This window comes from Mus musculus, chromosome 2 (assembly GCF_000001635.26).
Source record: "Mus musculus strain C57BL/6J chromosome 2, GRCm38.p6 C57BL/6J".
In the NCBI taxonomy this organism is placed as follows: domain Eukaryota; kingdom Metazoa; phylum Chordata; class Mammalia; order Rodentia; family Muridae; genus Mus; species Mus musculus.
In genome coordinates, this window is record NC_000068.7 from 129,611,061 (window position 1) to 129,637,084 (window position 26,024).

Here is a 26,024-nt window from a genome sequence, read left to right on the forward strand (position 1 = left end):
AAGGGCGAGCAGCAACATCCCCAGGAGCTGACCTTAGGATACTGGAGATGCATTCCACACAGCTCTGACAGCTCTGCTAGGAGCAGGGCCCGGGTGTTCCTGACCTCTACACATCTGTGTCTGAACAGAGACAAATGCTCTATCTCTAGTATAGTCCTTCCCTGCCTTGATGACCCCAGATATCATAGATCCTTCGTCGGTGCTCCAGGCTTCCTAAATAGCTTATCTGGATGAAGCACCTGTGACCCCATTGGAGTTTTGAAGTGGCTAGCCTAACCTCAGGTCCTGAGGGGGATTTCTACCAAAGAGGAGAAAGCCATAATGTGGTGGCCTTATTGTGCCTTCTGGCAGCCAAAGAGGAAATGTGTAGTCTCAGAGCTAACTACAGTAGCCACTGCTGTTATTTATTAGGCACCTACTGTATTCCAGAAGTCATCTTTATGTCATCTTCCCAAGGTGATTTTTTTTTATCAACTTTGTATACAGGAAACACAGATTCTTGAAAGATTTTTTTAAATTTTATGTATGTAAGTACAGTGTAGCTGTCTTTAGACACACCAGAAGAGGGCATGGGATCCCATTACCATGGTTGTGAGTCAACATGTGGTTGCTGGGAATTGAACACAGGACCTCTGGAAGAGTGGTGTATTGGCTAGTTTTGTGTCAACTTGACACAGCTGGAGTTATCACAGAGAAAGGAGCTTCAGTTGAGGAAATGCCTCCATGAGATCCAACTGTAAGGCATTTTCTCAATTAGTGATCAAGAGGAAAGGCCCCTTGTGGGTGGGACCATCTCTGGGCTGGTTGTCTTGGGTTCTATAAGAGAGCAGGCTGAGCAAGCCAGTAAAGAACATCCCTCCATGGCCTCTGCATCAGCTCCTGCTTTCTGACCTGCTTGAGTTCCAGTCCTGCATCCTTTGGTGATCAACAGCAGTATGGAAATGTAAGCCGAATAAACCCTTTCTTCCCCAACTTGTTTCTTGGTCCTGAGGTTTGTGCAGGAATAGAAACCCTGACTAAGACAAATTGGTACCAGGAGTGGGGTATTCCTGTGACAACCTGACCATGTTTTGGGGAGGACTGTGGAAGGACTTTGGAACTTAGGCTTGAAGATCCATCCATTGTTAAGAGCTCTGTTGGAGGTTGTGCAGGAGCTTGGAAGATAATGTTGAGAACACTGTAGAAGATGGAGGTCTGGTTTGTGAAATTTCAGAGGGAAAATTAAAGACTCTTTTCAGGGCCATTGCTGTTTTGATTGTGAAGATTCTGTAGTTCTGGTTAGCTGGGGCTGAAGAATCAGCTGTGATTAACAAGATACCAGAACTACTAAAGCAAAAACTTTGCATTACTGGGACTATTGATGCTGGTTAGCTGGAGCTAAGAAATTAGCGGTGATTAAGAAGAGACCAGCATCATTGAGGTGACATCTTCTGGGAAGTGTTTTCTGAAAGCACAAAGAGGCTGTGTTCCAGAGATAGCCAAGGTTGCACTCCTGCTGCAGCGGGACTTGGTAATATGTAAGGGTCACCCAGGTGGTACTGGTTTTGAAGGCATGAAGGAGTTGAGCAGAGCAGCTGAGGCTTGGCACTGTGAGAGGCCATGGAAGGCCATTGGTGAAAGTGCAGCCTCAGTTGCAATTGATGGCCCAGGACTGAAGGGGTCATGCAGTGTTTTGGAGATGCCAGTACCATGAGATGACCACCAAGAGCAGCAGCAGCAGTGGAGTAGAGGCATCTGGAGCCTAGAGGATGACGCGTGTGCTACAAAGGGCATGGCTGGAGAAGTGACCCAAGCCCTTGGAGGAGCCCAGAAGATCGTGAGTTGGATCCCAGACATTGAACGGTTGGAGATTGATTTTTGCTTTTGATTGTGACTGTGCCCTGATATTTTCCCTCTTGAAGGAAGAAACTGTTTTAGTGATGCCCACAGTTAAGAGACTTTTAATTTAAAAAGACTTTGGATTTTTAAAAGAGATGGATATTTTAAAGAGATTGAAATTTTAAGAATATGTAAAGACTGTGGGACATTTAAAGTTATTTAGACCTTGGGGATGAATAAGAATGTAAGGGTTGAGGCTTACTAGTGATGTGTTTGTGTGTCAAGTTGACAAGGGGTCAGTTGTATTGGCTAGTTTTGTGTCAACTTGACACAGCTGGAGTTATCACAGAGAAAGGAGCTTCAGTTGAGGAAATGCCTCCATGAGATCCAACTGTAAGGCATTTTCTCAATTAGTGATCAAGAGGAAAGGCCCCTTGTGGGTGGGACCATCTCTGGGCTGGTTGTCTTGGGTTCTATAAGAGAGCAGGCTGAGCAAGCCAGTAAAGAACATCCCTCCATGGCCTCTGCATCAGCTCCTGCTTTCTGACCTGCTTGAGTTCCAGTCCTGCATCCTTTGGTGATCAACAGCAGTATGGAAATGTAAGCCGAATAAACCCTTTCTTCCCCAACTTGTTTCTTGGTCCTGAGGTTTGTGCAGGAATAGAAACCCTGACTAAGACAAATGGTCAGTGTTCTTAACCACTGGGCCATCTCTCCAGGCCCCAGAAGATAAATATTTTTTAAGTACTAAATTAGTTATCTCAGTGGAAGAGTTGAAACCCACCCACTATGCTTTTGGCTAGTCCCACTCTCCTCTGAGCCTTGTCCTACAGAAGGAGTTCACCCTAACTACCCCATCATGGGCACAGAGAGAGCAGCCAGTGCCAGGCTCTAAGAACTCAATAGATGGTGACTTCAGCTTTTTCCTGGTATCTGTAGGATACCCAAATCCAAAGATGCTTAAGGCCCTCATCCAGGATGGGGGAGATTTGCGTGTAACCTACACACATCCTGCCATCTATTTTAAATCATCTCTGGGTTTCTTATAATACTTAATACGATGCAAATGCTATGTAAATAGTTGTTCTATGTGTTGTTTAGGGAATAGTGACAAGAAAAAGTCTGTTACTATTCAGTACAGATGCAGCTTTTTCAACAATATTTTACATTTGCAGTTGGGTTAGATTTAAGCACAGGGAGTCCCCAGGGCCTGACGGATGGCTCTTCACTGCTGCTGGTGTCCTGATGACTTGACTTCTTCAAGTGACACCTCCTTTCTGTGCCCTCGACATATTAGGCGGATATTAGGGAGCAAGTATGTGTTGGCAGATGGAAACGTGTTGTGTTTGCTGTCTGGAAGTGATGCTGGTTGCTTATGAGCAGTTTGGATTAATCCCCAAGGGACACTGCCTCCCTCCTAGTCACCCATGAGTCCATTCAGGACCAGAAGAAGCGTGTCTGCTTGCTTGGTGGGGCTGCTCGCTGCTGTCTCTTTACTAATTAGAAATCAAGAGCCACCTTTGGCTTTCTTAACATAGAAGTGATCTTTGTTTCCAACTCTATAAACAAAAGCTCTCCAGATTGAAAGCAAAAATTCCCTTTAGCCTCTCTCTTTCAAATATGGGACTTGGCCTGGGAAAAGCCTACTAGGTTGTAGAGAGAGAAGAGGAAAACCCACGTAGTGAATTCCCAAGTTCTTACAGGGAGGATGTAAGAATAAAGTGTAGGGCTGGAGAGAGGCTCACTGATTGAGGAGCTTGTACTGCGCTTACCAAGGATCTTAGTTCAATTCCCAGCACCCACGCGGCTGGGTGACTCACAACCGCCTGCGACCACAGCTCCAGGGGATCCAGTGTCCTCTCTGCTCTCTTAAGGAACTCACTCATATACACAGACACATTAAAAATTTTTTTAAATAAATATCCAGGTCAAGGTCAGATCTGTGTGTCTTGTTGAGGAGCATCTCTGTGTGTCTGTCAGTCATCTGAAGCAGGAAGCCTCCAGGGCCTCATCTCTTCCTCACCGCGTCCAGAGAGCAGAAACCTTGCCTCCCATTTCATATGCGTGGCTCTGGGCAGTGTAAACATCTCAGAGCAGCCACTGGGATCCTACAGTGTTATTTGTTTCCTGTGTTTACTTCTGCAAACACTTTTCTCTAAGTTGGCAGAGTTTCCAGGAATGCAGTTAAAAGTAGTTAAAGAATGAGATAGGTCAGCAATCTTGGAAATCCCTGAAGCAGAGAAGATTTAGACCTCGGGCCTGGAGTTCCTGGCCTTGCCTTACTGCCTGACTGACCCCTCCATTTCATGAAACCTCTGCATCCTCCCCAGATAGAAGGCTAAGGACATGGTCATTCCAGCTTCATCAGGAGGGAGATTAATGAATAGTGTCACCAGTCTAGAGACGCCATACGGTTTAGTAGTAGAATATGCACTGAGTGTGCATAAAGCCCTGGGGCCAATCCCCCATGTTCCAGTGTGATGACAGTATCTAGGCAGACGACTTACACCACCAGTTCATTTGCTTGGCCATCACAATCATATTTCTTGTCTATAAATGCTCCTTTAGCCAAACCTTCTCCACCGGAGGTATCCGGCCCAGCAGACAGGGGCATACCTGACCAGAAAGTGAACTTCACCTGCAAGTCTCATGGCTTCTCTCCCCGGAATATCACCCTGAAGTGGTTCAAAGATGGGCAAGAACTCCACCCCTTGGAGACCACCGTGAACCCTAGTGGAAAGAATGTCTCCTACAACATCTCCAGCACAGTCAGGGTGGTACTAAACTCCATGGATGTTAATTCTAAGGTCATCTGCGAGGTAGCCCACATCACCTTGGATAGAAGCCCTCTTCGTGGGATTGCTAACCTGTCTAACTTCATCCGAGGTAGATGTCCTTGACTTCTAGCCCAAGTTCACAGCAGCCATTACCCTATGACTAGCACCATGCTGGTAGTTGCATTTCAATGGCAACTATAATTCCTGGGTACCCAGTGTGAGCCACGCCCCCTTTGCCTGGTAGTTTTCATTTATTTTGTTTTAGGTACTGCATGCATTGACATCATTCATTATCACCATACCAGTAGCTACCAGTTCCCAGACAAGGCACCGTTTGTATTCTGGGTACTGTGCTTAATGCTACCAGTTCCCAGACAAGGCACCGTTTGTGTTCTGGGTGCTGTGCTTAGTGATTCCATTTGTATGAGACCCACACTGCCTGAGTACGCAATGCATGCCTAGTAGTCTTGTTTGTTTGCTGTGATGGTGGGAGAGGCTCAGCTCTGCAGCCCCTCCCTGGGATCACAGTGCAGCTTAAGGTTAGAGCTTTTGCCTGTACTGTTTCAGTTTCACCCACCGTGAAGGTCACCCAACAGTCCCCGACGTCAATGAACCAGGTGAACCTCACCTGCCGGGCTGAGAGGTTCTACCCCGAGGATCTCCAGCTGATCTGGCTGGAGAATGGAAACGTATCACGGAATGACACGCCCAAGAATCTCACAAAGAACACGGATGGGACCTATAATTACACAAGCTTGTTCCTGGTGAACTCATCTGCTCATAGAGAGGACGTGGTGTTCACGTGCCAGGTGAAGCACGACCAACAGCCAGCGATCACCCGAAACCATACCGTGCTGGGATTTGCCCACTCGAGTGATCAAGGGAGCATGCAAACCTTCCCTGGTGAGGCCTCCACTCCCGCTGATTGGTCTTTTTTTCTTTTTCCTTTTTTTTTTTTTTTTTGAATCTTTATCATGATTTTATCTGTTTTTCAATGTTAAAGTTATTATATCATGCTTATTATAGAGAAGTCTAGAAGTTTATAAGCATAAACACAGTTTTAAAATGGGAACTGCTTCTCCAGCATTTGTGCTCCTAGATTCAGCACTGGTAAGAGTTTGGCTCCTGTCTGGATAGGTCTGATGACACAGTGTATCAGAGAGGAGGAAAGGGAGACGGAGTCTGTCTTTGCTTGCCTCCTGCCTCCTGCTTTTTCCTCCTAACAGTTGTTCTATCCCCATGGCCCCTCCCCTACTCTCACTCTTTCTGGCCTCTGCTCCTTGCTGTGCCATCGCTTGTCCCTCCTTTAATGTCTCATAGAGGCTGGCGATCTGGCTCAGGGACAGCCAGTACTGCAAAGAGTATCCTTGTTCATACCTTCTCCTAGTGGCCATCTCCCTGGGACAGTCATCCTGTGACTATTCCTAGGCCAAGGTGTGTGTGTCTAGGACAGCTGCCATGCTCCACATCCTGTGACAGTTGACATGTCAGCAGTGCCACCTCAGCCCCTCCAGTGTGCCGTCAATCCAGAGCTCTTCTTTTGAAAGTGGCCACGTGGCAACAGCTCTTTAGCACTGTCTCAATGTTTGTCGGCTCTACAGCTGATGCTGTGTACATAGCAGAGCCTCTGAAGGGGAGAGAACAGGGGCCGCCTTTCCACTCCTCCTTCAAAGGTGCTTCAGGAGTTCCATGAGCCTGTGTTGTGTTCCTTTACCCATGACTGATTCCTTAAGGATGCATAGACCGTGCAGATAGGAAGTGTCCATGATGGCTCTATCACTGACTTGCTGTGTGATCCTGGACAAGCCAGTGCCTCTCTCTGAGCCTCTGCTTGTTTGTGGGCATGTTAAAAGGGATAGATTTGTCACTCCTTGGTTGGTAAGGACCATGACTGTCTTACCCAACACCACCTTTAGAGCACACAAAACACAGTAGGGAATCAGTAAAGAAATAGTTTGCTGGTGGATGAAAGGCCGGGCAGGTGGCTCCTCAGGTCATCCCCATGCTGTTGAATGATGTAATAGAGGAAACCAGCAGGAGACCATGGCTCCTCTGCTGTGGATGAGGACGAGTTGGAGCCCTTACTTGAGTTCACATTTCATTGTCACAGAGCCTTGCTCTTGACTTTACTGTGCTTTGGTCTAGAACAGTGGTTCTCAACCTTCCTAATGCTATGACCCTTTAATATGTTGTGGTGACCCCCAACCATAAAATTGCTATTTCATAACTATAATTTTGCTAGTTATGAATTGCAATGTAAATATCGGTGTTTTCCCATGTTCTTAAGTGACCCCTGTGAAAGGGTCATTTGATCCCTAAAGAAGTCACAACCCACAGGTTGAGAACCGCTAGTTTAGGACTTTGCTTGTCCTCTGCCACAAACATACACACGGTGGGTTAGGTCCTGGGCACACGTGTGAAGCCCTGGGTGCTGTGCAGAGCTCATGCCAACAGCAGGTTCTCCACTGTCACCATCTTCCCAAGTCCCTCCCCTGACAGTTGGTTTCCAGTCTGTCTGTCCTGCTGACATGATCGATAAGAAGGGATGGGGTTCCATTCCTCAGGATCGGTAGTATGGTTTCTGCCTATGTCCTGTGCCTACTTTGTCTGTGGCTGCCAGCAGTGTGCGTTTTGCACTGCTCTTGGGTGACCTGAATGGGTAGTTAGGCAAGCTTAGCTATGTAAGAAGACCCAGCCAGGTGTCCACAGCTACAGAAGACTCGGGAGAAAGGGGCAGCAGGCTTTCATTGTTTCAGTCTCAGAGTGGCGTACATGAAGCCCTTCTTCCTTGTGGTCCTCAGATAATAATGCTACCCACAACTGGAATGTCTTCATCGGTGTGGGCGTGGCGTGTGCTTTGCTCGTAGTCCTGCTGATGGCTGCTCTCTACCTCCTCCGGATCAAACAGAAGAAAGGTGAGCAGGATCTCTGCTTTCTCTCAGGGCTGTCCTCACAGGATGGCCCCTGGGTTCTTAAGTATACATGGCTTCCAGTGACAAGCCCAGAAGGTCGTCTGGGGGGATTGATGGAACAGCTTCGTCACGATGGGTCTAAGAGGTTCATTCCTTAGCCATCCTCCCTCCTGGCTGTAAAATGACCATCACCACCCCAGGTCTTATGTCCTCATGGAACTGCTACTGAGAGGAGGAAACCAGGAGCTGTTAGGGTGGCAGTGGGGAGGCTCTTACTGCCAGCCTCCAAGAGGAGATGCCTGAGCTGCTTGCAGCCTTCTGTGTCCCTTATCTGTGTCCAGGCTCCATGTTAACAAGTTCTCCAGTCAGAACTCCCAACTACGGCCAAGGGAGTCCAAGTGGGAGAGCCGGCAGAGTTTCCATGTAGATTAGGGAAGTGCTCCACACACAAATGTTTAACAAGGGCAGCTCCTCCAGCCAGAGTCATACATAAGCCAGGAAAGCCCCTCACAGCAGCAAGGTACATGGCTCCATCGGGGAAGGAAGGTGTGAGTTCTAGGCCAGGCCATGTTTCCCTTGTGTGCACATGCATATGTTTGTGGTACTGGCTCTGCAAAGCTTCTGACCTTGGAGTCAGGCAAATAAGGCTCCAGACCGTTTTGTCCTCACCACCACAGCCTCTACCAGCTTCCCTCTCCCCATCTGAGATTGGTTAGTATTGTATTTGGCCACAGCAACATTAGAGGAAACTGGCAGGGGGCAGCAGTTCATCTGACTTGCTGGAGGTCACACAGCTAATCAGGGGCAGTGGTTTGAAGAGTAGTTATGAGGCCCAAGTGAACTGCTGTGAAATGGTAAGTCGGCCACATCCTGGGACCTCCCAGTACACATCTCCACTATGCTGGAGGAGACTACTTTATGCTGGTTTTCCATGTTTGTTGTTGTTGTTTTATCAAAAGCAACAGATGTAACATTTTATATCTCAACTCAGTACACCACATATATATTTGAAACTCTGATGTTTTCTTTTGATTATATTCTGTTCTCTTTGGTGTTAAAAATGCCAGTGCGAGTCTCACAAACCACAGCGTGAAGACAAGCACCATCCCAAGCTGCCATCCTGTAACTGAGTGCCTGGCTTAGGAGGGACCGTGGGGGCCACCGGTCTCCCATCCCTTTAGCATCCCTCTGTCTCTGTACCGCACTGTCTGTCTCATCTGGACCAACTGGAAAGACTCACCTTTGAAACATCAGCCAAGCCAAGTCCTGCCTGAGGACTGAGTCCTAAGTTTGTTTTTGTTTGTTTGTTTTGCCTGACTGTTCCCAGAGTCCCTTCAGAGGGGAACACAGGAGGGGCTCCTGTCCCCGTCAGGAAAGCATGTCCCTGGGCCAGCACAGTGCAGAGCACTTCAGCAGACACTGGTGACACCCCAGCTGTCTTTTCAGAGGCCCAGCAGTGGGAGCTTATTGGTGTGTGGCACCGCATCAGTACCTAAGGGATCAGAGGAGGGATAGTGGCCTAGAGGTCTGCGATCACAGGAGACCACCCAGCCCCTGAGTGGTGAGTGTGTGCAGAGCCTGGCTCCCAAACACAGATTCAAGCAACAGGGACAGCCAAATTGTCCTCAGCCCAGGCCCACAGTACTCCTGGTACTTTTCATGTGATAATGCAATCAGTTCTCCCCAGCAGCCTTGGGAGTCTCACTGGCCCATTTGACAGATGAGGTGACTGAGACATGGCGGCATTACCTAAACGTGTTCAGAACCTCATGGCTGGGAGGCCAGAGTTCAAAGCCAGAGAGCATGTTAGGATCTCCTCCACACAGCACATCACGTCTCCCTCCTCTACCCTGAAAAGTCACCCCTTCTCCTGTCAGCTAATTCGAGTCTGGGATGACATCCATTGTCCGGTTTAAAGTGAGGACCATTCTGTTGTGCCACACTGGCTGCGGCCTCCCTCTAGCCTGGTTCACCTGCGGATCCAGTTCCCCGGAAGCCCCAGCCTGCCCCTCCTCCCACCCAGCCACCTGAGCTCATCATCCTTGGGTGGCCTGCTCAAAGTGCAGTGCTGAGGCTCTTTCAGTGCATCTGTTTTAATTAGAGCTTTATAACAAACTGGGAATCAAACTGCTACAGATAAATATAATCTCCCGGAGATAATCTCTGGGATGATGTCCTTCCTGCATCCCAGACCTAAAAGCACCGAAGCCGACAGTCGCTTTCTTGGAAAATGAGAATGGGTAAATACTGGATGCCGTGTGAGTTAAGGAGCTCAGAGATGGTAAGTGACCCACCCAGGGTCAGACAGCAGATTAGTCAGGGAACAGACCTGGGATTTTTCAACTCGAATTCCTGTTCGAATCTACTCTCCAACCATGTAGAACCTAACTGGGGACTGCCAAGATGATGTGCTTAAATGGAGAGGAGGCCTAGCGGAGAATGGAGGGCCCCTGGGCCCTTGGAGGCTGAAGGCTGCGTGGGACAAAGGGGGAGCACATTAGCCCAGTTTAGCCCTCTGGCTTGGCCTTTCCTGGACTGATTCTCCCCACACCCCTGAAGGCAAACCTTGGCTGCAGGAAAATTACACTGCAACTTGTTTCTGGCTAAGTAACATCCTTTTCTTTTTCTCTTTCAGCCAAGGGGTCAACATCTTCCACACGGTAAGTACATCCCTGAACCATGTCATACTTACCAATTTTATTATTTCTGATCTGTGTGTGTGTGTGTGTGTGTGTGTGTGCACGTTTGTGTGTGAGTGCGGACATGTGCTTGCCACAGCGTGCATCTGAAGGCCAGGGAATACCTTGGTCGTGCACCTGCAGACCAGTGAATAGCTTGATCCTTGCCTGCACTTTGTTTGAGATCGAGTCTCTTGCTCCACTGTGTTTGCCAGGTTAGCTGGCCGATGAGCAGGGGACTCTACTGTCTCCATCTCCCCTTAGGATCTCTGGGATTACAGACAGACATAAACAGCCACGCCTGGCTTTATATGGACTATAGAGATCTCAACGTGGTCTTCATGTATAACAGGCACTTTACCCACTGAGCCATTCTCCCAGATGCCTCTTTTTACTCAAACAACCCCAAAATACTATAAATCACTAACCCTCACTTATATCTCTCTACATTCCTCTTTCTCTTCTATCATGGCTATTTTTAATTATTGCCTTAAATGAAGAGGTTTCAGGGTACATTGGCATTAGTAGCCCAGGCCTTTGCCTAATTCCCAGTGAGAGCGAGGGCGGCCTCCCTCCTCTCACCATCTGTGCTCATGAAGTCCTGCACACTCTACTGGGCTCACCTCTCCAGGCCTAAGCCAGGTTCCTCTCCTTCCTTCTGCCAAGCACATCAGTAGGGTGTAGGCTGAGTGATCTGCAAGGGTGGTGATAAAGACCATTGGAGGTCACAGCCTGATCAGGGGCTCAGGTGGTGACCTCACAGGACACCTTAGTGTGGTTGTTTATGTTCAAGGGGGTCTGTGGCAGAACTCCGCTCTAGGAGCTAGGGTGCAACCCCGGTGGGCTGGGCCTTGGGGAGGGATGCAGGAAGTGAGAGTGGAAGCACAGCCATCCAGAGTAAGGTGGCTGTGACACAGCAGGGGTGAGTGGCCACGTATGAGGAGCTTAGGCAGAGGAAACCATAGCCTCTGAAGAGACATGTGAGCAGGGACCTGAAGCTCGGGGCTCTCACACAGGCCTAGCATGCTTGGACAAGAGAACAGGTAGAACCACACCTGAGGTTGGGAGGCCCAACTGACTGGGCACAGGAAGGCAAGAAACGAAGAAGCTCATGCAGTCATGTGAGCTTCACCTGTTTTGGAGAAAGGCTTTTCTGGCTTGTAAGATGGGTCCTGGTGCTCCCCGGAAGAGTAGGACAGCATCCCAGAGTCTGTTGTGTGAAGGTGCCAGCGTGAAATATAAAACTGTAGATGGCTTCATATCAGTTCAGGTGAAGCTGTGTCCTCATGAGCTGGGCAGATCTTTCTGTCCTTCCTCCATCATCCTCCCTCTCTCTGTCCCTTCCCCCTCCCTCCCTCCCTCCCTCCTCCTTCTGGAGTTAAGAATTGAACTGCGGATCTGGAGCAGCAGAAGCCAGTGGTATAGAGCTTGCGACTGTAGAACTCGCGTGGTTCCATGGAAAGATGTGATCTAGCTTTTATTTTATAAGTATCGCCTTCTCCATGTGTAGAAGCTGGGCAACAGATGAGGTGGAGCCAGAAGGGCCAGTGAGGGATGACTGGACTGCTCTAAGCAGATGGTGAAGGCTTGAGCCAAGGGGAATGTGAGCTAAGAAGTGGTCAGACTCTAGCTATACTTTAAAGATGACTTGCTGATGAACTGGTTGTAGTGTCAAGGACAACTCATGTTTGGGGACAGGGAGGAGTCTGTGTCCTGGTTGGAGGACCATCAGTAGTAGAAACTGTGGTTGCACATAGCAGGAGTATCTCACCTACCTTCAGGGGCTCTGGGAAGCTTCACCTGCCCATGTCTGCCCAACAAGAGAGTGCACAATCCCCTTGGGATGAACCTGGCTCCTGTTTTGGTCTCCCTGGCAGCCTCCTGAACGACCCTGTCCAACCTCACAGCCTCCACCCCTGAACACGCACATCACTGTACTGTCCCCGGCTCTTGCCCCCGCCCCACCCCGCTCCCACTCCCCCAGGAATCCTGTTCTCTCACCCTCACTCTGCTTGCTACATTCCTTCACCTGGCCCAGTCTTTTCTAGGAGCAAAACTTGTCTCTCTCATCTGCTCAGAGACCTTCTGTTGCTTTCTGTGGGCCTTCAAGGTCAAGTCCAAAGGCCTTGGGCCTATCCCCTGTGAACACACTGTTAGTTCTGGCCAGCCCCGAGACCTCAAACAGGCCTTTCCTCCATCCTGCCACATATGGGCTCCAGCTTTCCTCCTAGCCCACTCACATTGCCTCTTCCACACACGTGCCATCCCAGGGTTGTATAGGCTCTGGGGACACAGTGGGTTCTGCAAACGACTCCTCTGGAGTTGGCATCTTTCTTTCACCTAATCTTCCTCAGGGATGCCAGTACTCTCAGGCCTCCCGTGAGCCTCTGATGCTCTGTCCGGACATCCTGGTATGCCTGAAGCAGCTCTGGGCCTGTCTGTGTTTTCTCAACCACATCTCTTGAGCACAGGGACTGTGTCCCTCCTGCTCACAGCCAGCAGCTAGTGCTTTGAGTGGCATCCCTGGGATGGGGTAAATTTTCTATAAAGGCGAATGAAAGAATGACTGAGTGGTTACATCCCTCAGCTCTGCAGCGCCTGCGAGCTCTGAGTCCCTGGAACTCCTTCCCTGTGGGAGGGGTCGCTGTCTGGTTTTTCTGTTGTTCTCACTTGCCTTACTTTGTTAGATAGTCAGTTCTGGCAGACAGTGACACCATGAGATGACAGCAGCAGTCACAGCTTCTGTTTAGTGAGCACTTACTGTGTCCCACGCCCATCTGCCCCTTTACTCATGTCATCCCACTGGTGAGCGTGAGTTTCTCTTGCTATCCTACCATCTTCATATCCTGGAAGGACAAGGGCTTCCCAGACTTGTGAGTAGCTGAAGCCTCGGGGCTGTTCACACACAAACCCAACCTGAGCCTGCGATCCAGACTCCATGGCATCCTTTGGGAGCCCCTGCCCCAGGAGATTATCACAGCTCCCCTTCCTGTGGTCGGGGCAGCCAGGATCTGAGGTATCAGTATGGTGCTAAGATGGCCCAGGTCTGTGCAGGATTTCTGGTACCGACACCGGCATTTCTCCATTGATGCTCCGCTGCCTCCCGCCACCTGGTCCTTCCTCCAGAGAAGCAGGACATTTTCTGCCCTTTCATATCATTCCAGTGTTAGTCTACCCAGGGAGCTAAATCACTAGCTTCTTTCATGTCTCTAGACCAAAGTGATGGTGGGGAGCAAGCTTTAATGGTGGTTTCCTGGGCAGCGGTGGCTCTAGCCCAGCATGAGATCAAATACTTTCTGAAAGACATTGGTGCTGGTGTAGGACACGGGCCTAGCACCTCAGAGAGGGTGATGGGGATCCTGTGCCTTTGAACTCAAAGGACCCTGCAGGCTGCTGGCTGGCCATGGGCCCAGCCTTCTGACAGAACAGTTATCCCCGCCCACACGAGAGCGTTGTCTGCTCTTTTATTGGGCACTGGGGTTCATGTGGACGGCTATTGTTTAACTGTGACAAGTTCACTGCATTTATTCTCAGAATACCAGGACTACCCCAGCTGTTTATTTGTTTTGGATTGAGCTCAGCTCGGAGCCAGACTTGAGTGGCACTAGGGAAACCCAGTGAGAAAACACTCAACCATTCATTCGTCAAGTATTTACGGAGGGAGTTGTAAGCCATAGGCTAGCCCAGGACAAGGTGCTAGGGTTTTGTTGTCCCTTGGGAGGCAGCTTGCCATGCAAGCTAGAAGCTTAATAATCGATGTGGAGCAAGAGCTAGGAAAAAAGACAAAATGACCAGAGCCCAGGGGCGATTAGGGAGTGCTCCCTACGCAGGCAGCAGTGGATGAGAGCTTCCGTGTGGGGTTACTGGGCAGAGTACACTAGACAAGGAATAGCTAATGCCAAGGGCTTGAGGGAGGAGCATTGGTAAGGCTGCATTCGCTGGAGCACAGGGAAGAAAGCCTAGAGGGGGCAGGGAAGGGCTGTGCAGAACCTCACCAGACAGGATGTGGAAGTGTGGAAGTGGACTGCACTGTATACGGTGAGGTTTCTGTACAGAGCAATAACTGCTTCTGCTGGTGCCTCTCCTCCTCCCCCTTTTCTTTTTCTTCTCTTCCTCCTTCTCCTGTTGTTTTGTTTTGAAGTGGGAGTCTCAAAGCCCAGGCAGGCCTTAAACTTGAAACCCTGAGTCAGCCTCCTGAGTATTGGGATTATGGGGATGAGCCAACACCCCTGGTTTTCACTTATCCATTATAAATGTAAGAAATGGAGGCAGAGAAACCAAGACCTTTCACAGCCTGAGGACCTGGGACCAGCACGATAAGATAACCAAATAGCAGAGTCTGATGTAGCTTTTGGAGATGGCCGGTTAGCCTTGTGGTGCTTGTATAAGGAAGAGAAGAATCCAGGATGTATCCCACGCTCGTCTGGATCCCTCGTGAGTAATGGTGGTGCCAATTTTAAAGCAGAACAGACAAATGCTTACGGTGTGGAATACTGCTCTGAAAGACAGGAATGACCTCCTGAGAACAGAGTTTGGGAGTTCTGTGAAGGTTCAGATAAGGCTGTTTAAAATAGGGTTTCAGCCGAGCACCGTGGTATATGCTTTTAATCCCAGCACTTGGGAGGCAGAGGCGAGTGGATCTCTGTGAGTTCAAGGCCAACCCAGGCTACAAAGTGAGACCCTGTCTCCAAAGAAAAGTGTTAAAATAGGACTTCAAAGATCTGAAGGGAGAGTTCTCTGTGCAGAGGCCTTGGGGCTGTTTGACAGGCGCTAGCTTCAAGGTTGGGTGCCTGTGCCTATGTGCTAAGGCATTGTGGCAAGGAGGAACAGAAAGCAGAGAGGAAGATATGCAAGAAGATGTGAGGTTGCCATAGAGAAGCAGCCACACCAACCCAACACTGCTGGTGAAGCCTTCCAGGGAGGAAACACATCGTTAAGTCTTAAAGGATACATATACGTTGACAGAGAGAAAAAGTAGTAAGGACTTTGTCCTGAATAGTTTCGTGCCAGCTTGACACAAGCTAAAGTCATCTGAGAGGAGGGAACCTCAATTGAGAAAATACCTCATTAAGATTGGGCTGTAAGCAAGCTTGTGGGGCGTTTTCTTAATTAGTGATTGATGGGGGAGGGCCCAGCTCATTGTGGGTGGTACCATCCCTGGGTAGGTGTTTTGGGGTTCTACAAGAAAGCAGGCTAAGCAAGCCATGAGGAGCAAGCCGGTAAGCAGCACTTCTCCATGGTTTCTACACCAGCTCCTGCCTCCTTTGAGTTACTGTCTTGACTTCCTTCAGTGATAACAGTGATGAGGGAGCATAATTTCAGTAAAATCTTTCCTCTCCGGGTTGCTTTAGTCATGGTGTTTCATCCCAGCAATAGTAACCATAGGAAGGAGAGAGTGAGCCAAGGCTCTCGCCGAAGCAGAAAAATGCAAAGCAGCTGCAGCCCTCATGCATGGGACATGGGACAGTGTAAGAGTGGCTAAGTGAGCAGGCTCAGCAGTGTGTGTGTGTGTGTGTGTGTGTGTGTGTGTGTGTGTGTGTGTGTCTAGTGACTGGATATGAACCAAACAAGCAACAGGGACTGCAGAAGGTGGGAACTGGAGACTGGGGAGAGAGCGGCATGATCCCCTGTCTTTGCATCCTGGATCCTGGAGGACTGTTTGGCCACATGGGGCACCTTATGATCCAGGCAGTCATGACAGCTCTATCAAACACCCTGCTGCCAAGCCCCATTGCTCATTCTGCCATTGTTCATGCTTGAGTGACCCAGGTTTCTGGCTTGAAAATTGATATAACTCCTACAGAACCCGTCTTGGCTCGTCACTTTCACCGTGACCCTCCAGGGAGCCACGCCTGGTCTCTTGATGGCGAGACCAGGGGTATGTCAGTGGTTGTTGTTGCTTATTAAGCACAGCATTTTGTTCCTTTTCTTTTCACAACAATACGTAGGTCTATCTATAACATAGAACACTTGGGAAATGTGGGAAGGGAAGACAAGAAGCAGGGCTCTGCAGATCACCGTTGCTCGCATTTTCTTTCCAGTTCCCGCACATTTTCATTGAGAGTGCCTTACTCAGTGACTCAGACATGCCACTCTATTAGCATGAACAAGGCACTGAACCCTGTCCCCAGCACCACAAAAATAAAATGGAAACTTCTCATCTACTTTTTGAACACAGAAGAGTTTAGTTTATGCTAATTTCAAAAAAAATCAAAAACAAAACAAAACAACAAAAAAAAAAACCCACTGCCCATCGGACAGTTTATGCCCCAGGACATAAACTTATTTCTGTATCTTGTCCAGGGCGCAGGCCTCTGTATATTCAATCCCCCCAAAAGGTGCAGTTATGATTCAAAAGATGGAGCATTATCCTTGTTCGTGATTTGTCCACCACCTCCAGGAAGGGTTGGCCTGGTTTGTCCCCACGGCAGCGGGTGGAAGTCCTCTTCATCCCACCCTCCCTACCGTGGGCCTTTCCAGCACTATCATTTCTAGAGATCCTTCCAACAGAAGCTTTTCAAAAAGCCCGTGTGCTTTGTTTAGAATTCCCTCAGTGAGCCTGGCTCCTGTGTCCAGACGTTTGATAAGCGCTTACGGTCCCTCCTCCGCTCACGTAGGAAGCAGGTCCCGAATGTGGTTCTGGTTGATTTGCATAAGCTCTTCAGATAGATATTTTTATCTGAGTCTCTTTCCATTTCAGGTTGCACGAGCCCGAGAAGAACGCCAGGGAAATAACCCAGGTACAGTCTTTGGTGAGCTGCCCTTCCTGGGAAACTCGGGGTGTGATTTCCTTGCTTCAACCGGAGTTGCGGATCCAGTTCTAAATTAAGTCTCTGGGCTAGGGAGGAGGAGCTGTGCATTACTGAGTCACCCATGAGTCCTCTGCATCCTTCTCCAGCTCCAGCTGGAGAGTCTGGGGCTCCTGGGTTCGTTGTGAATCATTGCATAACATGGGGTACCAGTGTCCCACGTAAACGATACCCAGAGTCAGATTCCAGCTTCCTTTGTTGCTGCACATTCCTGCTTCTGGGCCCCTGCTCTAGCCAGTTCTACCACTGGGAGCCATCGTCAGCTCACCTTACTCTTCCCTGCCTGTCATGGCCTCTCTCACCTTTGTGGAGGAGGAGGAGGAGGAAAAACCCTGTGTCACCAGTGACCTGGATGGATGACAAGATGTCCTGGACCTGGTAGCTTCTCCCTGTTCATCGTTGAGGAGATTTCATAGGCAGTATTAATTCGTTTATTTCCCAGATCCCTGAGCCCTGTTGTCTCTGTCCAACAGTGTCACCTCTGGGGACACAGGGTTCCTCAGAGCCTTGTAAAACAAGACAAACCCAGTCCTGAACCTGGAACGAAAGCCTCAGCTTTCCTGCTATTTCCAAAGCAGTTGACACCACTTTAGACATAACCTGCTGACGGGGCCAGGCTTGGAGAGGTGTGGGATTTGTAAGCCAGACATCTTGTTGTGCCAGCCCGTACCAGCCTTAGGCATGAGCTAAGCAGTAATTAGCAAATATGAGACCATTTCTAGTCATGGCAACCAGAGTTCTTGCCCCCTGTTATTTTGTTTCTGTGCTTCCTTCTGGAATCTTCTGGGTAAAAGACTTGGTTAGTGAAGCCTGTAGAAATTCACATTCCAAGACTTACTGAGTGTGCAAATACATGTCAGGCCCTGGCCCCCAATATCAGCCTTAGTATCTTGCCAGGGAGGGAGACCAGTTCAGTCTCCATGATTTCCCCGACAGCAGGCCTCAGGGTAGAGGTACCACAGTGTGGGAAGTTCACCATGTTAGGCTCCAACAGGCTTCATTTCTTTTCCTCAGCTGAGTGAACTTAGACCAAATCACTGAATTTATATCTGCTCCCTAGGTCACCATTTTTACCTGTAAAATAGGGTCAGTCACTCTTCCTGAGTAGCGTTGTCATCAAGCCTTTGTGTAATGACTTCTGACTATGTGATTGCATCCATCTCTCCGTCTAGCCATCTACCCAACCATCCTCCCATCTGTCTGTCTTTCCATCCATCCATCCATCCTGTCACCATGGACTGGGCCTCTGTGCTAGCCTTGTTGTCTGCAGTATAACAAATGCCCAGTTAACGAAAAAAGAAATGTTGTGAAATAAACATGTAAACGAAGAGGTGTTCCCTATCTTGTGGGAGATCACATTTGCTAAGGTTGCAAAACAAACATAGTCTTTGGTGGTAGATGCTATGCTAGGGAGATGTGAACTGAATTGCTCAGAGGAGCTCTGGGTCCAGCCAGAGGTATTGAGGACCAAGAAGTATCTTAGGGTAGAGCAGTGCTAGAGCAGAATTGTACATGGTTCACTGGGGTCTCTTATGTGGGAGAGGTGAGAGTGGGTGATCCAGGACAAGGAAAAGATATGGGAAGGGGGAGGGGATAGCTTCAGGTGGTTCCACCCAGAAAGAAGGAGGTGACATGAACCTGGAGGAAGCAAGCTGGGACTGGAAAGGGACATGTGATAACCACCCGAGTGTTTCAGAAGACCCTTTGGGCTCTGTGAGGAGGAAGGTGGATTGGAAGAAGAAAGGCTGGAAATGGGATACCATTGGCAGAGTGAAGGCTGAGCCCACTGGGAAAGAAGTGGGCCGATTTTGTTGCCAGTTGGTGGGTCAATAGGCTGGGGCTCCAGAATGACTTTCTCTCTGTGTCTTTTAGATCCAGGACACAAATGACATCAACGACATCACATACGCAGACCTGAATCTGCCCAAAGAGAAGAAGCCCGCACCCCGGGCCCCTGAGCCTAACAACCACACAGAATATGCAAGCATTGAGACAGGCAAAGTGCCTAGGCCAGAGGATACCCTCACCTATGCTGACCTGGACATGGTCCACCTCAGCCGGGCACAGCCAGCCCCCAAGCCTGAGCCATCTTTCTCAGAGTATGCTAGTGTCCAGGTCCAGAGGAAGTGAATGGGGCTGTGGTCTGTACTAGGCCCCATCCCCACAAGTTTTCTTGTCCTACATGGAGTGGCCATGACGAGGACATCCAGCCAGCCAATCCTGTCCCCAGAAGGCCAGGTGGCACGGGTCCTAGGACCAGGGGTAAGGGTGGCCTTTGTCTTCCCTCCGTGGCTCTTCAACACCTCTTGGGCACCCACGTCCCCTTCTTCCGGAGGCTGGGTGTTGCAGAACCAGAGGGCGAACTGGAGAAAGCTGCCTGGAATCCAAGAAGTGTTGTGCCTCGGCCCATCACTCGTGGGTCTGGATCCTGGTCTTGGCAACCCCAGGTTGCGTCCTTGATGTTCCAGAGCTTGGTCTTCTGTGTGGAGAAGAGCTCACCATCTCTACCCAACTTGAGCTTTGGGACCAGACTCCCTTTAGATCAAACCGCCCCATCTGTGGAAGAACTACACCAGAAGTCAGCAAGTTTTCAGCCAACAGTGCTGGCCTCCCCACCTCCCAGGCTGACTAGCCCTGGGGAGAAGGAACCCTCTCCTCCTAGACCAGCAGAGACTCCCTGGGCATGTTCAGTGTGGCCCCACCTCCCTTCCAGTCCCAGCTTGCTTCCTCCAGCTAGCACTAACTCAGCAGCATCGCTCTGTGGACGCCTGTAAATTATTGAGAAATGTGAACTGTGCAGTCTTAAAGCTAAGGTGTTAGAAAATTTGATTTATGCTGTTTAGTTGTTGTTGGGTTTCTTTTCTTTTTAATTTCTTTTTCTTTTTTGATTTTTTTTCTTTCCCTTAAAACAACAGCAGCAGCATCTTGGCTCTTTGTCATGTGTTGAATGGTTGGGTCTTGTGAAGTCTGAGGTCTAACAGTTTATTGTCCTGGAAGGATTTTCTTACAGCAGAAACAGATTTTTTTCAAATTCCCAGAATCCTGAGGACCAAGAAGGATCCCTCAGCTGCTACTTCCAGCACCCAGCGTCACTGGGACGAACCAGGCCCTGTTCTTACAAGGCCACATGGCTGGCCCTTTGCCTCCATGGCTACTGTGGTAAGTGCAGCCTTGTCTGACCCAATGCTGACCTAATGTTGGCCATTCCACATTGAGGGGACAAGGTCAGTGATGCCCCCCTTCACTCACAAGCACTTCAGAGGCATGCAGAGAGAAGGGACACTCGGCCAGCTCTCTGAGGTAATCAGTGCAAGGAGGAGTCCGTTTTTTGCCAGCAAACCTCAGCAGGATCACACTGGAACAGAACCTGGTCATACCTGTGACAACACAGCTGTGAGCCAGGGCAAACCACCCACTGTCACTGGCTCGAGAGTCTGGGCAGAGGCTCTGACCCTCCACCCTTTAAACTGGATGCCGGGGCCTGGCTGGGCCCAATGCCAAGTGGTTATGGCAACCCTGACTATCTGGTCTTAACATGTAGCTCAGGAAGTGGAGGCGCTAATGTCCCCAATCCCTGGGGATTCCTGATTCCAGCTATTCATGTAAGCAGAGCCAACCTGCCTATTTCTGTAGGTGCGACTGGGATGTTAGGAGCACAGCAAGGACCCAGCTCTGTAGGGCTGGTGACCTGATACTTCTCATAATGGCATCTAGAAGTTAGGCTGAGTTGGCCTCACTGGCCCAGCAAACCAGAACTTGTCTTTGTCCGGGCCATGTTCTTGGGCTGTCTTCTAATTCCAAAGGGTTGGTTGGTAAAGCTCCACCCCCTTCTCCTCTGCCTAAAGACATCACATGTGTATACACACACGGGTGTATAGATGAGTTAAAAGAATGTCCTCGCTGGCATCCTAATTTTGTCTTAAGTTTTTTTGGAGGGAGAAAGGAACAAGGCAAGGGAAGATGTGTAGCTTTGGCTTTAACCAGGCAGCCTGGGGGCTCCCAAGCCTATGGAACCCTGGTACAAAGAAGAGAACAGAAGCGCCCTGTGAGGAGTGGGATTTGTTTTTCTGTAGACCAGATGAGAAGGAAACAGGCCCTGTTTTGTACATAGTTGCAACTTAAAATTTTTGGCTTGCAAAATATTTTTGTAATAAAGATTTCTGGGTAACAATAATGCCTTGGGGGTGTTCCATTTTGTCTTTGAAGCTCTGTCCTTGGAGTCTGCCAGTTGCCTGTCCTCTGGGGCTGGGGGTGAGGATGAACTGTGCCAAGGCTTCAAAACATTCTGTGTAACTTGGTCTACGCTAGGTTTTACAGAAGTTCTGTTCCCTTGGCTCAGACAGAGTCATGGTTGCATCGGTTGTGCTGAAAATTCAGACAGACTTTCTCTACTACTTCAGTGTTGTGGGGGATTTGGACAGTTCACCCACCCGCTCGCTACCTCCGGGACCTTGGCTGTACAATAGGGTTTAATTGTGCCCCTCCCAAGGTTCCCTGGGGATTAAAGAAAGGATCACCCCGTGCTGCATGCAGGTCTGCATTGAGTGTTGAGCTGTGCCTCTCTACCTGCCCAATGGGGCTGATGACCATGGCATAGGCTTTCCATGGCTACAGTAAAGCACTGTGACCAAAAGTGAGTCGGGGAGGAAAGGGTTTATTTTGTTGACATTTACACAACATCACTACACAACATCACAGTTCATCATAGAAGGACAAGAACTAATGCTGAGGCCATAGAGGAGTTATCCTGTAGCTTGGTGTTCCTTTAACCAGACCCGGACACTCCCCACCCCAGAAATTCGTACTCCCCCTTTAGTGTTCAGTCCCTAGACTGAGGGAGGCTTTAGCACACCTTGTGTGCTGGCTCTTTGTCACCATGACCAAACACCTGAAAGAATAATAACTTAAGGCTCTAGGTTTTAGAGATTTCTATCTGTGGTTAGCTGGCTCCATTCCTATGGGCCTGTGGCAAGACAGAACATGGCAGTCGGGGAGGAACATGTCATCAAAGGTCCCTTACCAGGAAGAAGGGTGGTAGGTCAGGGAACACTCTTCAAATACATGCCTCCAGTTACATGCTTTCTCCACCCAGGCCCCACCTCGCTGCTCCCACCACCTCCCACTAATGCCATCAAGTTATGAAACTCAGTGGAAGAGCCTGTTGATTAGGCCATAGTCCTCGTGGTCCGTCACTCTCCAGTGATTCCATCAGCCAACTGGAGGCCAGGCTTTCAACATATAAGTCGTCTGGAGAGACAAGTCATCTAAGGGATACAATGTGCCTGAGAGTCTTGTGATCTCTTGCATTCTTCAGTTCATGGAAACTTGGCAGAGATGGGTGCTGTGATGTCCATTTCACAGACAAGGAAATGAGGCTCAGAGAGGCAAAGACAAACTCCAGATCGTTGAGTTAATAACTATTTCTCAAGTTCCTGCTTGGAAGCAGGCCTTCTACAAAATTCTGAGAATGCAGTGGTGACGAAGGATGGGCCACACCCATATGAGCTCATGGAGTGGGAGGAAGTGAGAGCGGCTGCCAGTCCGAACAGCAGTGCTGAGCCTGCCCATGGCTGCTTACAGAATGAGAACATCAGTCAGGGAACAAGGGTCCCCTGCAGGAGGGCAGGCCCTGCTGCCAAGAGGAAATGGGTGCCCTCGGGCTTTTAAGAAAGGAATGTGAGAGGAAAAAAGTCAAAGTTTGAGATAGGGAATGTTAACATTTCCTAAGGTGATAAACCAGACCTAGAGAGGCAAAACTTACAAATTGGAAACATATCATAGTTTTATAAAATCTGGACCTTAATCAAGCAGCATAAACAAGCTCGGGTGTATTTCATGTCAGGACTGAGTTATCCTTTAGTAATGCTTTAAACAGTGCTCCACTGTTGGAATGAGAAGAAACACTCCCTCCTTTTGCCTTACTTCTGAGTTTAGGATACCTTTTTCTTATCAGATGGAAATACGAGGGCTTTGCTAAGCCTGCATGAGGTGAAGCAGCTTCCCAGATAGGAAACCCCCAAGCTGAGGTCTAAATATTGAGTAAGGATGAGTCAGGTTGTGCAGGGGAGCCAGACTGAGGCAGAGACCAGCCTTCCCTGCAGGTCCTGGCCCTTATCAGAGCTGCACTCCCTTCCAAATTACTCTCCATCAGCCTCCCGACAGATTCAAAAATGGGTCCCCGGCTCTTTGTGCTTCTAAGCTCTGTCCAGAACACTCACTTTCTACTTGCCCTCCAATCTGGAGACTGGGCCTAGTTCATTTGTTATACATGCTACAGCTGTCTCACAATTCTCTGGAACCTCTATCACAGTTTGTAATTACACATAGACCTTGTGTTGGTTGATTCACATCCCTCTTCTGTAGTACCCTGGGTGCTGCCTGATAGTAGGTAGAGTAGTGGAGTATGTTCCTTGACGTAATTCCCATGACCAGCCCCTAGAAAGCATCCAGCAAATGTTTGTTTGAGAGGCGGGAGAATGGGTAGAAGAGTGGGAGGGTGGAGGATGAGCAGATGGGTGAGTTAATGATGGGTAGATAGATTGTTAGATAAAAGAATGGTTGGGGAAGTGGATGCATGTATACATGTAGTATGTATTCATGTATGTATGTATGTATGTATGTATGTATGTATGTATGTATGTATGTATGAGAAGAAAACCCAAGAAGGAAGAAAAAGAACTTACTTTGAAGCCTGCTTGATATCTTAGGAACACTAAGCTCCCTAACTGCCAGGTTAGAAGTTAGATTTAATCACTAGTCCCCTGACTTTTTCCATTGAGTTTATCTGTCATTTGTCATGGTCCTGGGTACATTATCCCAACTGGCAAGGAGCCAGTGATACTTGTCTAAGCCCTGGGTTCCTCTTCTTGGGAAGCTAGGGCTATTCATAGAAAACAGGATGAAAGAACACAACCATAGTCAAATAAACTCAGGAAACATTTTAGAGAGCATGAAGGTAAATATTTGAGTTGATATTTTAAACATGATACTAAATACAAGACATATTGTTGGGATGGAATAGATAACCTAACAGTTAAGGGCACTTGGTCTTCCATAGGACACAGGTTCAATTCCCAGCCATCAGTAACTCCAGTCCTAGGGGATTTAATGCCTTCTTCCTACCTCCATGGGAACTAAGCATGAATTTAGTGTGCATACACACATACAGAAAAGATAGTCACACACAACAAATAAATAGATAATAGGTTTTAAAGAAAGAAATTAATAAAATAAGATTTTTCACTTTGCTAACACCATAGACAAAAGTCCAAATGGTCAAAAAAAAATTAGATGTAAGAGCTGACACTATAGAGCTCATGAAAGAAAACATAGGAGGGAGGCTCAATGACTCTGAATGTAACAATGACATTTTTTGATATAATACAAAGCTCCAGACAACAAAAGAGTAAAGCCATAATTTGGACTTCATCAAAATCAATAACTTGCTAGGCATCATGGCACAAGCCTTTAATCCCAACACTGGAAGACAGAGGCAAGCAGATCTCTGAGTCTGAGGCCATCATGGTCTACCTGGTGAGTTCTAGGACAGCCAGGATTGGATGGGAAGAGCCTATGTCAAAAAAATTATTGAACACATGTTTATCCAAGGGCTCTATTAACAGAATAAAAAGTCAAACTATTTATTATAGGAAAATAGTTATAAGTTGTGTATCTGCTAAGAGATTAGTATACAGAATATATAAAGAACTCCTAAAACTCTACCTCCATGGCCTAGCCCAAGAAATCTCACCGACTTCCTTCTCCATGTCTTCTCTAAAACCGGCCAGATTTTGGCCTCACACCTAGTAGCCCAGCCTAATCTAACCATGCCTGCCTGCACTGCAGCCAACGTAGATTTCCACCAGGACCTCCCTGCCTGTAATAACCCACATATCTCTTGCAACCATCCTACCTGCTCAGACACACCACCTCCTTCTCCAGGATCTAGCTGCAGAGTCTCCCTGGTCCTACCCTGACATTCATGCTTTTACCACAACCACTCAAATCTAGTCTGAGGACCACCCTGCCTGCACTACAAATGATCTTTATGCTTCGATCAAGACCTGCCCCACCTATTCCCTAACCCACAGGACCTTCCCATACAATATCTAATCTTTCCACCTAGCCAAATATGCCCCCACAGTCTAGGCTTATACTGTACACCAGCCCAGTCCCCTCCATGCACCTGACATCATTCCACCCAAGTAATTTCCAACTTCTAGACGCAATGTCTCCACCCACCTTACATCCTCGCTTCACCCCTAACCTGTTCTGTATATCAGACAAAGAATTAAGGATAAAAAAATCCACATGCCCAGACCTTATTGTGAAAATACCAATAATACAACAGAGCACGTCAACATCTTCTCTTCAAAACCTACTCGTGCTGTAGACATGTCTGCCAATGAGCATTTTCTACATGAACCCCAGAAGACAGAATTTAAAAGAACAGTCGTAAACTTCACCAAAAAGTTTAAAGAACACACACACACACACACACACACACACCAAAACAAAACAACGCTGCCCAATGAAATTAAGTAGAAAAGAATGATTATGGCCAAATCTCTCACTGTGCAGATTGGTTAGCTGTAGGCCTCTGTGTTAGTTTCTGTCTACCAGAAGAGGAAGCTTCTCTGATGTTGACTGAATTTGGCTCTGATCTATGCCTTAGAAGCAAGGTTTTCTTGCTAGGTTTTAGAATAACAATAGTATTTGTTTCCTGTAGGCTGTGGCCTATTCATTCTCAAGTTCTTCGGTACCCAAGTAGTGTAAGCCACAGGTTCCATAATATATAGTGGGACTTCAGTCTACCCAGAGAGTGATTGGTTACTCCTACAATATTTGTGCCCACTATTGCACTGGCATTGATTTAGAGAAAGGGAAAACCATGGTTAGAATATATTGTATGAAAAAAGTTTTCAATAAATAAAAAAGAAATTGAGGAGGAAGAACTTAGTGAATATAAATAACTGAGTGATGGAAAAAAATTAAAACCCCACAAACGTAAAGCAGATGGAAATGTTAGTG

At 48.3% G+C, this 26,024-nt stretch overlaps 1 protein-coding gene across 15 annotated transcripts in view; it reads left to right on the forward strand.

Annotated features, from left to right (window-relative positions):
* The window catches only part of Sirpa (signal-regulatory protein alpha), a 41,187-nt gene extending 20,019 nt beyond the window's left edge, over positions 1 to 21,168 (forward strand). For 5 of the 15 annotated variants that reach the window (XM_017316564.2, XM_006498986.4, NM_001291020.1 and 2 more), the window contains 6 exons: positions 4,387 to 4,704; positions 5,163 to 5,498; positions 7,397 to 7,510; positions 10,143 to 10,167; positions 16,886 to 16,937; positions 18,867 to 21,168. In XM_017316564.2, the coding sequence (XP_017172053.1) occupies positions 4,387 to 4,704; positions 5,163 to 5,498; positions 7,397 to 7,510; positions 10,143 to 10,167; positions 16,886 to 16,937; positions 18,867 to 19,124 (1,103 nt within the window). In that variant the 3' untranslated portion in view covers positions 19,125 to 21,168. The remainder of the gene's footprint in view (positions 1 to 4,386; positions 4,705 to 5,162; positions 5,499 to 7,396; positions 7,511 to 10,142; positions 10,168 to 16,885; positions 16,938 to 18,866) is intronic. The other 10 variants (XM_030248740.1, NM_001355158.1, XM_030248738.1 and 7 more) reach the window with 3 other exon arrangements.
* The last annotated feature ends 4,856 nt before the right edge of the window (positions 21,169 to 26,024 follow it).